Source organism: Cucurbita pepo, chromosome LG04 (assembly GCF_002806865.2).
Source record: "Cucurbita pepo subsp. pepo cultivar mu-cu-16 chromosome LG04, ASM280686v2, whole genome shotgun sequence".
NCBI classification, from domain to species: domain Eukaryota; kingdom Viridiplantae; phylum Streptophyta; class Magnoliopsida; order Cucurbitales; family Cucurbitaceae; genus Cucurbita; species Cucurbita pepo.
In genome coordinates this window covers 7,961,369-7,976,671 of record NC_036641.1, presented here as the reverse complement: position 1 = coordinate 7,976,671, position 15,303 = coordinate 7,961,369, and the positions used below count along the sequence as shown (strand labels likewise).

General features: G+C 37.3%; 2 protein-coding genes across 2 annotated transcripts; one reads left to right on the top strand and one right to left on the bottom strand.

Moving 5' to 3' along the window:
- Positions 1 to 3,569: 3,569 nt before the first annotated feature.
- Positions 3,570 to 6,443, top strand: LOC111792644. Its single transcript, XM_023674185.1, has 7 exons — positions 3,570 to 3,906; positions 4,027 to 4,097; positions 4,417 to 4,491; positions 4,959 to 5,528; positions 5,665 to 5,826; positions 5,923 to 6,012; positions 6,126 to 6,443. The coding sequence occupies exons 1-7, from the start codon at positions 3,617 to 3,619 to the stop codon at positions 6,272 to 6,274; spliced, it is 1,407 nt and encodes a 468-aa protein (XP_023529953.1). The 5' UTR covers positions 3,570 to 3,616; the 3' UTR covers positions 6,275 to 6,443.
- Positions 6,444 to 9,562: 3,119 nt separating this feature from the next.
- Positions 9,563 to 11,153, bottom strand: LOC111792643 (protein FAF-like, chloroplastic). Its single transcript, XM_023674183.1, has 2 exons — positions 10,272 to 11,153; positions 9,563 to 10,172 (listed from the first exon to the last, which is right to left on the bottom strand). The coding sequence occupies exons 1-2, from the start codon at positions 10,968 to 10,970 to the stop codon at positions 9,732 to 9,734; spliced, it is 1,140 nt and encodes a 379-aa protein (XP_023529951.1). The 5' UTR covers positions 10,971 to 11,153; the 3' UTR covers positions 9,563 to 9,731.
- Between the last annotated feature and the right edge of the window lie 4,150 nt (positions 11,154 to 15,303).

Genomic DNA, 15,303 nt, shown 5'->3' with positions numbered 1-15,303 from the left:
AATACTCTCCATTGGTGTGCAGCCTTTTGGACAAACGAGCAAAATTATATATTTTAAAATTAATAATAAATTTGGATTGATTTGGTTCGGTTCAACTCATGTAACTCATGAATCTGACTCAATTCATAAATTTTTCATTTTTTCAAATCCACGCTGACCAAAATAATTTCGTAATCCAGCCTAAGTCGTACGAGGTTGGTTGGATTAATCGAGTTTTTTTTTTAATACCGCTATTTTATATAAAGAAAAAGAAAACACCTAAAAAAGGAAAAACAAATAAGTTCAAATTGGAATGGTGACCACAAAAACATATTAAAGTCATTACTACAATCATAGCCTAAAGATTGAGATCTTAAAATGGGTATTAGATTTTAGATTTGATATCACTTCCATCTTATCAAGTCACGAAAATATGAACACGATGCTCGTTTATTAGGTTAAATGTGCATGAAAGTGATGTACATTGGACTATGTGGATCCCAATTGTTAGAATTTTAGGTCCCGTTATAGTCATAATCATGTTGTATGTGCATGCATTTTCTATAATTTAAAACTTTTTGTTAGGTAATAGCAAAGACATCTTAGACGACTAATAGTAATTGCTATAGATATTATGAGGTAGTCACGTTGGAGTTTTATATTCGACATTATTTTGACATGATTATGCTAAGGGCACGACCCTGATACATGTTAAAAACCACAAAACTCTGTATGATATTGTTCATTTCGAGCATAAGCTCTCATGTCTTTACTTTTAGTTTCTGTAAAAGACACCGTATCAATGAAGACGGTATTCTTTACTTATAAACTCATGATCTTACCCTTAATTAGCCGATGTGAAACTTCTTGAACATAACTCTGTGTGGAAAACACTCGCACACTTTATTAAGACCAATCGAGAAGAGATTTACAAAAACTCTGTAGAAACTGCTACTTTGTATTGTTTGGGATTTCTCGGGATGATGAACGAGAAGAGATTTACAACCAATCTAGAAGAGATTTACAAAAACTCTGTAGAAACTAAACTGCTACTTTGAATTGCTTGGGATTTCTTGGGATGATGAACTCAGTAGGGTAGAGGGTATTTATACGAGACAGTGCTCAATCTATTTCTAAAATTTCTCAACGTTTTTTCTTAAAATACCTAAATTATTTTCTTAACGTAAATATAATTACTCATACAATGGTTGGGCTTAACCCTATTGGGCCAGTGATGATATTTTAACAAAACTGATCGAGCAACACTTATGAATTTGTTAAACTCACAAAATTATCCATGAACCATTTTCTCCACCCAAAAGTCCACGCTCGTTCCTTTTTTACCAACTAGATTTAGACATTAATACGATTAACCAGTACAATCAATGCAACACGACACATCATCTCTGTCATATGTAAATAGAAAACAGGTTCATTTCTCTAGCTTCTATGATCGTATGATGTCGATCTCTTTTTTCTTTAGAGCAAAACACCTATTCACAGAGCTCAGTAACAAATCAGGATTATGTACGAACATGTCTAAACTCGTTTCAACAATGATGTGATACCATCCACTTTAAGCATAAAACCCGCATCGGCTTGACCTATCTAGCCAAGGACTAGGCGGTAGGGGGAATTGGGCATAGGCCCTTAATAATGAGAGGTTTGGGGGAAGGGTTTTTGATGGGATATCAATGATTGTGTTTAGGGCAAATAGTTTAAAACTTTTCCACATTGACTTTACCATAGGAATTTTGTAATAATTTGGTATTGGACACTACAAAGTGGCATTGCCAGACAATGATTCTCTTCTTACCTCTCTTTTTTTCTTTTCTTTTCCACATATCCCCTTTCATGCCTCTAAATTTTTGCATTCACTTTCAAAATAGTCAACTCTTCGTTATACCGCTCTCCGATTGTGAGGCTGATGATGATACGTAACGGACTAAAGTGGACAATATCTACTAACAGTAGACTAGATGCTTGAATAACGTTGATCCAAATTCTAGTTTGTTGACTTATTGGGTGGTGAGAGTAAGTGACACAATCGTCCGATCATGAAAAAATATTATCATAATGTCAAATTATAGAGAGTCGTGTAAATTAAAAATTATTAAAGATACAAATTAAAATTAAAAATATATAATTGAAAGTAAAAAAAAAAAAAAATGAAGAAAATAATGGATAAGGGTAAAAAAGGAAGAACATTGATTATGACTGCTCATTATTACTTGCCGACTTTTTCACCTACATTTTCTATCATTCACAATCATCAATCTTTTATCTATTCCCATTTATACCCCTCTCATAATTATGCAAAGAAAAGGCTTATTTTATTTTATTTCATCACAAATCATTTCAAACCTAATTTTATGTCTACCTTTAAATATGGTCTAATTATCTATTATTATAAAATAAAAATGATCTTGCAAATAATTATAAATATAAAAGGTAGAGCTATGTATACGTTGGATTGTCAAGAGGCTCGGATGCGTGCCAGATTTAGCACTCGACACTTGATGGCCCTGACATTCTCCTGTGATATGGTTACATTACTTACTCTCCACAAATTATGATGTAACGGCTCGGATCCATCGTTAGTAGATATTGTCCTCTTTGGACTTTCCCTTCTGGACTTCCTCTCAAAAACGCGTCTGCTAGGGGAAGGTTTTCACACCCATATAGACGGTGGTTTGTTCTCCTCCCCAACCAATGTGAGACATCATACATTACAAGTCATTCCGGCACATTTATCTTTAAATTTTTCAATAGGTCATCCAACGTAGAATTAGTTCAATAAAAAAACACGTTTAACTATGAAGTTCATATAACTGAGTCACCGAAAAAAATATGCACTTTGTTGATATAGGTAGTGACTTTTCATTATTTTAAATCTTTATTAATTATCATATCTTTAGGATCACTCTCGTTTTGACGCAGTCTCGATTCATTTATGTATCATTCCTTAACCTTGCACTCGAGACTCGCTGAGTCAAGACTCAGCCCAACTTCAACAAAGTGGGTCGGCTACTTTTTGCACTTTCATGAAGGTCCATGGGCCCTTTGTCTTTGGGCTATTTACAAAGAGAGCCATTTTTTCTCTTCTTCATTTTTTAAATTTAAAAAAAAAAAAAAAACTCATTTTTCTTTTAATTTTTTTCTCTTTTATATATTTAATATTTTATTATCACCTTAATTATTATCACCAATCAACTTGAGCATAGTTCACTTTATAGAAAGCGTATACTATCAACTATAAATTCAAAGGTTCAAATTTCAGCGTTTACAAAATTTTGGAGTATTCTAAGAAGTCGATACTAAACCAAATCAATACAGTATATCGAAAACCGACATATCAATAATTAGCGTTGGCTAACCTAAAATCAAAGTTAACTGATATAAAAAATCTAATTATTTATCGTTCAAAATTTAATTAAAAGATTTTGGATAATTATTTGGATTTATATAATTTATTGTAGCTGATGGCGGATATTAATGGTAGTTAAAACTCATCTTCACTGTACACGTGGAAAAAACTATATAAAGAAGGGGAGAAACAGAGCTCGTTCGTTGCTAACGAGCANGAACATTTCTGCGCTGTTTTCGCTGAGAATCTGAACTCTCATCTTCTTCATCAATGGAATCAATTGAAGCGAAGGAGATAGAGGAAGAGATGAAGCGGCGGATTCACGACTGGCGTGAGATATCGGATGATCTCGTCGCTTCCGGAGACACTTATGCTGCTATTTCTCTTGTTCAATCGGTCATTCGCTACCTCCATACCACAGACCTCAGTGATCGAGTTCTCCGATCGGCCATCGCTCTCTCCCACTTGTCCCGTCTCTACGCTTCTATTAGACCTGTGTTCCTAGTCGACGACATTGCGCCTAAGGCTTCGAAATCCCAAGTCTCTTCTTCCGTTGGGTAAAATTAGCTTTCAAGATTTTGTAGTTCCGATTCTTTAAGCTATGCTTTGATTCATTCTTCCGATGGGTTTTTTGTTTTTTTTTTTTTAAACATTTTTTTTTTTTTATATTTGAATGAAATNGCCAAGATTGTGGAAGATGATCGACCTTCGCCCTCAAGTGATTCAGTCGGTGAAGCATCCGCTCAAACTGGTGAAATTTTCTCGTCTTTTTTCATTTAAAATCAATGGAGTTATTGTGTTTAGTTCACTGGATAAACTCGACGGCTATATTAGGAATATGCGTTGATATCTCTTAACAGCTAGTTTGTTCATACCAGTTCAAAATCTTAATGAGATTAATTACGTTGTGAATGGATTTTGGGATCATAGCGAGAAGAAACTCGAGATAATGCTCTGTGATGGGTCGTTGAATGATTGTGCACCCTTTTTTTTTTCTTTTTTTTTTTTCTTGAAAACTTTCCTTCGTTTGCTAATATTTAGTTGGAATGATATACGTTTTTCTTGTGAAGGTAATTTGGATCATAGTAGAGGAAGTGCAAACCGTCCTCAATCCTATATTGGGTCTTGGGATGATGATGATGAAGGTACATTTACGTTGCCTTCAACTTACATTTGATGGAAATTGCTCTATATTTCATTGTAGTTTCATGTCTACTTGGGTGGGTTAACTTATGGCACATTTTATCCTTAAACGCTCTCTTTGTTTCCTTGCGAGGCTTTGGGAGTCCTGTTTTTTAAAACGAATTACTCCATGTTGAGAATTCCGAGGTTGTAGCTCTACAATTTTGTATGTTTCTTGACCTAAGAGACCTTCTTGTTTAGATAGGGCATACTTAGCCTCAGTTATATGGCCTAAAGACAACTTTCTTGAAGTAGCATCTATGATTGTAACACCTAAAGATTGCACTGTCTTGTCTAGTCTGTCTTAAAAAAGCACAAAGATCGTTTGTGTATGTGCATTCATTTAGAAAGAGTGTCTTTCTGTGGATTGTGGGATTATTACAATGAGAATATGATTGATTTAGCATAAGTGGTTGCTACAATTCCACAGATTGGGAAACTCGTACAGATCTCCTGCCATGTGATTTTGTAAGGAGGAAACGTGAACAACAGTATCTAGCAGAAGGCAAGGAGACAAAATTCCGAACCACTAGACAATATGGGAGGGGGAAATTTGCATGGACGAAACGTGAATCGTGCAGTGATAAGCTATCTGATTCTTCAACTATCATCAATGATACGAATAGCAAAGATGCTTCTCAAGTATTGGAGGCGGAAAACACTCCTCAAGTATTGAAGGGGGAAGACACTTCTCAAGTATTGGAGGCGGAAAACGCTCCTCAAGTATTGGAGGCAGAAACCGCTCCTCAAGTATTGGAGGCGGAAAACGCTCCTCAAGTATTGGAGGGCGAAGATGCTCCTCAAGTATTGCAGGGGGAAGATGCTCCTCAAGTATTGCAGGGGGAAGATGCTCCTCAAGTGTTGCAGGGGGAACATGCCCCTCAAGTATTGAAGGGGGAACATGCTCCTCAAGTATTGCAGGGGGAAGATGTTCCTCAAGTATTGCAGGGGGAAGATGCTCCTCAAGTATTGCAGGCGGAAGATGCCCCTCAAGTGTTAAGTATGTCACAGTTTTCAAATATGATAGAAGGAAATTCTTCGTTGTTATGATAGAATGTGTTTTATATTGATGTTTGTGGACATGAAGTCATAATTATCACACAAGAGCTAAGCCTTTTTTGTTTGTGTGAATCCAGAACACTATAGTACTCAACATGTTCTTGTCCTAGCTGACCTTCCACCGACTACCAGAACAATAGAACTTGAAAGGCTACTTGGGAGGTGCATGAATTCTGGAGTTCTCCTTCGCTGGGTCAATGAGTCAGTCGTAGTTGTAGTTTTTCAGACACCATCAGCAGGTAAATAGTTTAGAATTTTCGGCACAGTTTATGTCTCTAGGTAATGTTGATGAAGTTGTTTCATGCATCGATAACTATCTTGATCTTTTGATGCAGCACTCGAGGCTCTGAATCGTATTAGATCTCCTTTCACTGCACGCATACTTGATGAGAATGATACTCTTTTGAGCTCAATTTCACCGAGTGGTATGAGCTGCTCCTTGAATTTGCTAGCGTTTATAAGATCTTCCCTTTTATCCTTATATTGAAAAAAGAGGTAATGTTCCATTTTTGGTTTTGGTTTACTGTGGTAATGTCAGATCTGGAGCCTGCAAAGCTGAGGCCAAAGACTGATGTCAGAACAGCCCGGCGGCTGATCGCTCAAGGATTAGGATTGAGGTTTCCAGATTTCCCCACTGCCTTCGCGTTGAAAGGACTAAGAAAACTGGAAGAAAGCACCACAAGTTGAGGGATGAAGCTTGGGGAAGTGATGATCCAAGTTATAGGTTAGTTCTTGTACTTTTTTGTTGAATGGATGGAAATTCTTGTTTATCTCAAGAACGCTTTACTCCATTACACATCCCCATGGCTTGAGTTCCATTAAAGAAATATAAAAGTTGGTCCTTATGGCTGCACTATTCTGTTTTTGAACTGATGAGTGCTCTGTAAAACTCGATTACCTCACTTTTATGTCCTAGAAAAGGCATGGCATGAAGTTAGATCATTGGATCATAGTTTTTGTTTTAAGTTATTACAACATGAAAGACATATTGTAGGCTACAAGGAAGATACGACTCTTTGCCTCAGTGATAGAGCTAGTTTTCCTTTGATATATTTGGGCAAGGTGAAAAGGTGAAAATTAGAGGCTATGAGATCCCACGTCGGTTGAATAAAGGAATGAAACATTTCTCGTAAGGGTGTGGAAACCTCTCTCTAGTTGACATGTTTTAAAAATTGTGAGGTTGATGGTGATATGTAATGAGTCAAAGTGGACAATATTTGTTACGATGGGTTTGGACTGTTACAAATGGTACTAGAGCCAGTCATCCAATGGTGCGAGATGTTGGTTGGAGTAGGGCTAATAATATCTGATAGTGGTGGGTTTTGACTGTTACAAATGGTACTAGAGCCCATCATTGAACGGTGCGAGGCGCTGGTTGGAGTAAGGCTAACAATATCTAATAGAGGTGGATTTTGACTGTTACAAATGATACCAGTGTCAGTCACCCAACGGTGCGAGACAGTGATTGGAGTAGGGTTAACAATATTTGCTAGTAGTCGCCTTAGACTATTACAAATAGTACTAGAGTCAGTCATTGGACAGAATGAGACACTAGTTAGAATAGGGCTAGACCCTCTCCATAGTAGATGCATTTTAAAATTGTAAGGCTGATGACGATACCTAACCGACCAAATCGAACGGCATTTCGAATCTTGATAGGATAAAGGCTATACATCATTACTAGAGCAAGTTATTTCGAAGGTAGAACTTCCAATTATGGGCCTACCTCACCTCTCTATGTGGGCTCTCTTTTGGGCCACAACCCAATGCTCTTGCTCGTTGAGCCCAAATTTAATAAGGCTTGGATCTTGACCCAACATTGGGTTTAAAGCCCAATGATTCCCAAAAGCTACAAGAGCTCACAAGCCTTAATAACCCCTTCAATAATGGAGCATATATCTTCACTTCATTATTATTATTCTTTTGAATCAATCACCCTAGTAATTAGTAAATAACTCTTACCCAATTAGTGTATATACATTTCCAATTCAACCTCTCACCGTGCTTCGGCATCCCGATCCGAGAAGGACGTGACGTGAGATGATGATGGGTCAACCGCGATTGGCGCTGCTGGTGGAACTGCTGCTTTCCCTCGGTTAATAAACGCCAATTACGTCAAGCAAGTGATGAGTATGGTGGGTAAAAAAAGATGAAAAGTGGAAGAGAATTTGAATGTGAAAGAGGAAAGGCGTATCCATGGCGGATCATGATGCTCCCATAATAGAGGGCAGTCAGTCATTTCGGAAGTGACCCAACTTCAAAGCTTTATTGGCTCTCTAAATTCTTACCCAAAACAACAGCCATAGCCATTCAATTTCATAGACAGACATGACACTTTCAACTTAGTCAAAGATGGTGCTAAGATTTTGTGTGTACTCTCTCTCTCTCTCACTGATCGAATCGTTTTTAAGTTTGATCTTTTTTTTTTTATTATTGGTCGTTCGTTATGTGTTAATTTAACGGTTGATGTGATGTAATGTGTTTATCTAATCTAGTATATTGTATGAATGGAATTGTGAAAGGTAACAACATCTTTCATGAGTGTCGAGTTTGCTCAACATTTAAGTTAGGAAGTGTAATAGTCCAAGCCTACCGCTAGCAGATATCGTCTCCTTCAGCTCGTTATATATCGTCGTCAGTCTCACGGTTTTAAATTGTGTTTGTTAAAAGAAGGTTTCTACACCCTGGTAAGAAATGCTTCGTTCTCCTCTCCATCCCATATGGGACCTAATAATCCACCTTCTTTGGGAGCCAACGTCCTCGTTGTCACACTGTCTGGTGTCTAGCTCTGATACCATTTGTAACAGTCCAAACCTATCACTAGCAGATATCGTCTCCTTCGATTCGTTACATATCGTCGTCAGCCTCACGGTTTTAAAACGCGTTTGTTAGAGAAGGGTTTATACACGCTTGTAATAAACGCTTCGTTCTCATCTCCATCCGATATGGGACCTAACAATCAACCTTCCTTGGGAACCAATGTCCTTGTTCGCACACCGCCCGATATCTAGCTCTAATACCATTTGTAACAGCCCAAACCTAATATTATATTGACCCATTTAAATCGTATTTGAAAGTTTGAAGATCACGTACGAGAGATGCACCATTAGTTTTTTATTACCAAAAAAATAGTATATATTCTTTCTATCTTCTAGCTTAGTTGATAGATTTTTTTTTTTTTTTTTTTTTTTTTTTTTTTTTTTTTTTTTTTTTTTTTTGACGTGAGCATTTATTCAGCTTTTTATGATTGCTAGCCTGAATATGTTATTGGATGTTTTAAAAGATATTTGTTTAGCTTAACAAATATTCCAATCGTGACCACAAAGATAAGGAACCAGATGAACTAAGGATCGGTAATCCTCTCTACTCGTGATGAGCTACGATATAGTCGCAACTCAAATTAGGGTGTTATCGTATCATATGAACACCCCAAGCTCAACCCCACAACTAGAAAATATTGCTTGTTTAGGTTCGTTACGTATTCCCGTCAGCCTCACGGTTTCCACACCCTTGTAAGGAATGTTTCATTCCCCTCTTCAATCGATGTGAGATTCGTTCCACTCTCCAACCGATGTGAGATCTCACAATCTACTCTTTTTAGGGATTCAGAGTCTTCATTGACACACAGCCCAATGTCTGATATCATTTGTAACCCCCAAAACCCACCGGCAGTAAATATTATCCGCTTTGACCCATCGTGTATCGCTATTAGTCTCACGGTTTTAAAACGCGTATATTGGGGAGATGTTTTCACATCTTTATAAGGAATATTTCGTTCTCATCTCCAACTAATGTAGGATCTCATATCATATATCTCGACTATGTAAAGAGAATCAACTCGACCTGTTCTTTCATGATATTAACCTATATGTACGTGTTTTGAGTCTCGGTATGGATCGAAATTCAAAAACTAAATTAATAATTTAACTATATATATATTATTAAACTTCATGAAGGGTAAATATTTCTCTCAAATAAAAAGTAATAATCTCTCACTCTTTCTCTTTCAACACCTTTTTATTCTTTTCAACACAATTCCCCAAAGAGTGGAAAGGTAAGTTAACACTAAATTAAGAACCCAATTCACACCCAGCTACAACAGTTAGCTTACACAGCCTTCGCCAAAATGAATATCATCAACTACTTAGGATGTGGCAATGCACCGTGGCTCCCAAACCACCGCCGTCCGCCGGACCTCCTTACAGCTCCCTTTTGGAGACATCACCAACATTTGCTCTTCTTCATACACTGCTCTGTTCTTGCATATCATAATCTTCCTGTTGCTATTCTTGAACGCTGCCGCCTGCTGCCCGAGCGGGTTCACAGCCGCTGCCCCCGCTTTCGAGCTCGGCTTCGACCTCCAGTAGTACTCGTAGGCATTCAACGACGCTGCGGTAGGCGGGGCGGCGCAGGGGGTTATTGGCTGAGCTGCTGCTGCTGCTGTCTTTGGGCGTGGGGGGAGTGATGGGTTCCTGTTGGCTAAAACTCTTGATTTGCTGTTCATCATTGATGTTAATCTGTGGGATTTTAATAACCCACTTGGTAATTGTGATGAATTTTCAATCTTTTTCTCTTCTTCTTTGATCTGGATTAAGAATATGAACAAAAGGATTAAACTTTATTGAGTGTTTACATAATTAATGCAGTATTTGATCCAGATTAGCTTGCTAATTAAGTGATTTACCTCGTTAATGGGCTTGCGATTAACGAGGGTGAGAACGAGGCGGCCATCTTGACGTTGGGCGGAGAAGGTGCTCTGTGAAGGCACGGACATGGCCTCGAGGACCAACCGGCCGTTGTCACGGCGGGGCTGCATCCGTACTAACTCCCCATCCGGGCCGGAGAGTGTCGGCAACGGGGGAGGAAACGACCGGCGGGGGGGTGATTTTTTATAGCTATACTGCACCGGCTTCCCTTGATCCTCTACTTCAAACTCCTCCTCGTCGGAATCTCCGTTCTCCGATGATGGATACGACGAGAACCCATCAGAGCCGGTTTCCGATCCAAGACTTTCAGTACAAATCTCGAGGCTTTTCTCACTTAAACACTTACCCATTTTCCGGGGAGGAACATAAGGATTAGCATTAAAATCCTTGCGAGATTTGATGACAGAGCCCCAAATATCAGGAGACTCTGTTTTATCCTCCTCTGTTTTCTTCTTCTTTTTCTCCCTTTCTTGAATTGAATCCCAGAGACAAAATTCTTGACAAGAAGAGACATTTTTCATTTGGGAAATCCATTTATGGGACGACATGTCAGCAGAGAGTGTTCTTCGGAGAGAAGAAGGTTGGGATTTGGAGCGGTCGGGATCGGAGGACAGAACAGCGACGATGCCCTGTTTTTTGTCGTCGCAGGAAGCTTGAAAAATCTTCAATGGCGACATGATTTGGTTTTGTGTTGTTGGGTTTTTTTGAGTGTTTCTAGAAGAGCAACTACAGCAACCGGCAGCGGTCGGAAGAAGGAGACCGCTGAAGGTGCAGAGTTGCAAAGAAGGGAAGCAGGGGAAGTGAAGAAGAAGAAGAAGAAGAAGAAGAAGAAGAAGATGATGCAATGAGGTTGCCACGAAAGGGGAAGAGGAAAGTGGGTATTTATAGTCCGCCATGGGAATCGAGAAGAGGGCCCGCATTAACGCCACCATGAATAGACTCTGTCTCCAGCTTTGTCTTTTGCTGCCTCTACACAGTTATGCATTTTTTATCGTCTGTAAAGTTGAAAGGGTACACAAAATAACCAAATATTTAGCTCTCGATTTGGATGGGTTTCCTACAACGCGTGAGCCACTAAGAAATTAAATACTCGATCTTCTTCTAGTGTTGCCACAACTTCATAAATCGGACTTAGAGAGAGATTTTAGACTATACGGGTACTTCTATTGAGTGTAGAAATGGGTTAAAGATGACATCGCAACTTCGTAAACAGGTCTCACAGAGAGAGATTTGAGTCTACATAATTAATTGTCAAGATGAGTGATTCTATAGAGTGTACAGACATGTCAAGACTGTTGGATGATAAAAGTCTCACATCCACTCATTTAGGAAATGAGTTTATAATCAAAGAATACTCTCCCCATCGTTAATGAGGTCTTTTAGGGAAGCCTAAAGCAAAGCCATGAAAGCTTCTGCTCAAAGTGGACAATATCATACCATTGTGGAGAGTCGTGTTCGCCTAACAAAGGCTAATGTCGTGATGCCGTAAATTGGTCCTGAACATGGACTGGGAACTACATGGGTAGAAGATTTGTGATAGTTGCCCTTGGTGAATGTAGTAACGGCTCTAGGCCCCATTAGGGTCTTAACATGTAAGGGGACTTTCTAGAACATAAACAAAAACCAATTAAAACATATTAAGAATTGGATGTGAATAAGAACCTACAAGTACGTTGCTTATTGAGTATTTTCATAATCACCACTTTCTCCTATTCTTTTCCAAGTACCTACCGAGAGGGGAGGTGGTCGAGAGCTACGCTGTCATAGAAGGGTGTCGACCCGGAGCATCAGTTAATTTGTATTTATTCAGGGTTATCGTTTATATTCATATCCTGCTCCCGTCTCCCGTTTGTAAATAACTTGAACAACATCTGTTTGCATTGTTCTCATTTTTTTAGGACAATGATATTTTGTTACTTTTAGTCGCACTCAATCTTACTGTGTTTTTGTACTTTTGCTTTTATTTTAATTCTTACTTTTATTTGCTTGTGTTTTGTCTTTTTAACCATGGTCCAAGACTCAAAACCTCAAAAATCAGGTCATGACATAACCCTACCTTATTTTTAAGATTATTATGAAAATCGAGAATATTTGACATTTGTTACCAGTGTTAGTGATGTACAAGGGCTTGTATATGTCTGATATTTTAGGTTTATGAGCCCGGAAATAGAGGGTTGGATTGTGAACTCTATTCTGTTCAGGTTTCGAATCACCAACCTATCTAACTCGAAATTTTAAATTGATTTGAAAAAATTTTCAAACGTAACCCTACTCGTGTATACCCTAGTTAATAAACAGACTATTATCATTTCCGTAAGTTAGGTCGGAACTTATTTACGAAGAAAAATGATGTACGAAAAATGTAAAATTATTTTGTACCAATTGTACGGAAAAGACAAAGAATGCAACAAAAATAAGGTATACGTTGATGTTGTTCGTTGCATTAGATCCAAATTGGGTGATCAGATCTTTGGAATATTTTCATGTTGGAAAGCTTGAGCTCTCACTACTCTCTACTTTCTTGTTTCTTCAATGATTCCTTTAGGTTTAAATCATTTTGTGTTTTATACTTTTATTCTATTACGTGCAAGACTGGATCATAAAGAACGGGCCATAGCTACCGAAATTTACTTGGAACGCTAAATTTGTATTATAGAAATCCGAGTCGGTAAACAAAACTGTAACAGTCCTTGTTATGTGTCTACTAGAGAGAGATTTTCATACCCTAATAACGAATACTTCGTTCCTTTCTCCAACTGATGTGGGATCTCACAATCTAATCCATTACCCTTCCGAGATAATTAGGTCTAATCTTGGTCGAAGAGCTCAAACAAGCCTTAACTTTTGATCGGTCAAGTTCGAATAAACCTCATGCAAACTAAAATGGGTTTTAATATAGAGTTCTTTGTGAATGAGTAATTTAACTTTTGTATGATTGTGTTTAGCTCCATGACTAATTGATTCGTTGATCGGTCTTAGGCAAGAAAAAGATTTGTATGATTGTGTAGTGAGCTGGTCTTACTGTTGGAATGTTATATGATTGATTAGATGAATGTTTAATCTTTTCTAAGCCATGATTTTAACGATTGTTTATAATAACAAGGTGTAACGATGAAAACATTTTATGCAAGGAATTATTACTATGATGCATCATGTATTAAAACGACATTTTTGACTTGTGAGACTTCATGTATCTATACGACTTATATATATATCAAAAATGTCGGGTCTCCACGAACATTAAAGCATCAAGTATAACAAAACACCATTTATAAGGGTGTGAAAACATTTCCTTAGCAGACGCGTTTTAAAGCCTCGAGAGGAAGCCCAAAAGGAAAAGTCCAAAGATGATAATATCTGCTCAGTGTGCTTGGACAGTTACAATGTGTCTAAAATTGATATACTTATGTATGAAATCGATGAGTACGTAGCGAGACTTATATATATATATATATATATATATATATAAAATGTCGGGCCTCCACGAACATTAAAGCATCTAGTATAACAAAACACCCTTTATAAGGGTGAGGAAACCTTCTCCTAGCAGACGTGTTTTAAAGCCTCGAGATGAAGCCCAAAGAGGATAATATCTACTAGCGATGTGCTTTGGCTGTTACGATGTGTCTAAAATTGATATACTTATAATGCAATCGATGAGTACGTAACGAGACTTAGAGATAACGAAACTGATATCAACCTAATGGGTTTTATGCATACGAAAGTGGTGCACATAGAACTATGTATATGAAGTTGATACACGTCCCGAACATAAAAGAATCAAAATCCAAAGTCGAGATTTTAGGTCCTACTAGAAAAGAAAGAGTAAAATAAAAAAGCAAAAAGGAGAAGGACCAATGGAGAGGATGAAAGGCCTCAAAAAAAAGGTATTCATAGACTATGTACATCGTACTTTCATCTAAACCATTATTTTATAGTAACAATTTCATTTCTTAACTTATTATTTATACATTACCTTACGAGCGCGGTTTCCAATACATAAACATTTTTACGTCATTTTATCTTTTTCTTTTTAATAAAAAAACTAATAAATTAAAAGACGAGATATCCTCAAAAAGACTTTTAATAATAAAAAAAAAATAGTTTTTAACTCAGACCGTTCTAATCGACTCAAAATTTGGTTCAGCTTAGACATGATACTGATCACTACTGAGCTCGTGTTTGTATTTTTTCGACCATCTCGACACGTTTTCTTAAAAAAAATTAAAATATCATTGATATTTTTATTTAATATCAAAACTTTATAATTCTATATTACAAAAAGAAAAAGAAAGGTGTGATGTCAAAATGTACAAATGTTTTTTTTTCTTTTTAGAAATAAAATGTAAAAATAAAAATAAAAATAAATAAAGTTCTCCTTTAGGCGCTTTGTCTAGTGCATTTTACTTTTTAATTTAAATATGTTTGATTGCTTTTGTATTTATTTATATTTTAATTTAAATATATATGATGTCAAAATGTAAATATGTTCGATTTATTTATTTTTTGTTCATTCATATACTCTTCCTTTACTCGAGTATCATATTCCCATCAGCTTTCACATTCGTTCGTCCCTCAACCACATTTACTCGAAGAATTACCACTCTGATATGATTATAACATGACCCATGTCGAGGATTCATATTTGGATTCGAAATCCAGATTCGACACCTAATCGCCCCTACATCCCTCGCGACATGATCATGTTACTGATGGTGTTAATATAACACATGCGGAAGCAATTTGGATCTTAGGCACTTTTAGAACATCAATTATTGTAAATGACTAGCATGTTCATAAGTATTAAAACTTAATGAGTTTAAATACTAACCTTTTGTAGTTCAAACTCCTTTTGCCTCACGAACCGATTTCGAACCACCACTAGTGTCTTCTCCACTATTCTCCGGCCTTAGAACGGGATTGTGGAATCCGGTGAGTGACTAAACTTGGGAGGGATTTTGTATACGTGAAAGAGAGTGCTTGTGAGAGGTTTTTCATCAAGATGAAGAA

What these genes read in the sequence shown, in the direction of transcription:
- LOC111792643 (XM_023674183.1), bottom strand. Translation starts at nt 10,970, where the DNA reads ATGTCGCCATTGAAGATTTTTCAAGCTTCCTGCGACGACAAAAAACAG. An exon ending in ATCGCAAGCCCATTAACGAG is followed by an intron (nt 10,173 to 10,271) that starts GTAAATCACTTA and finishes TTCTTAATCCAG; the next exon opens with ATCAAAGAAGAAGAGAAAAA.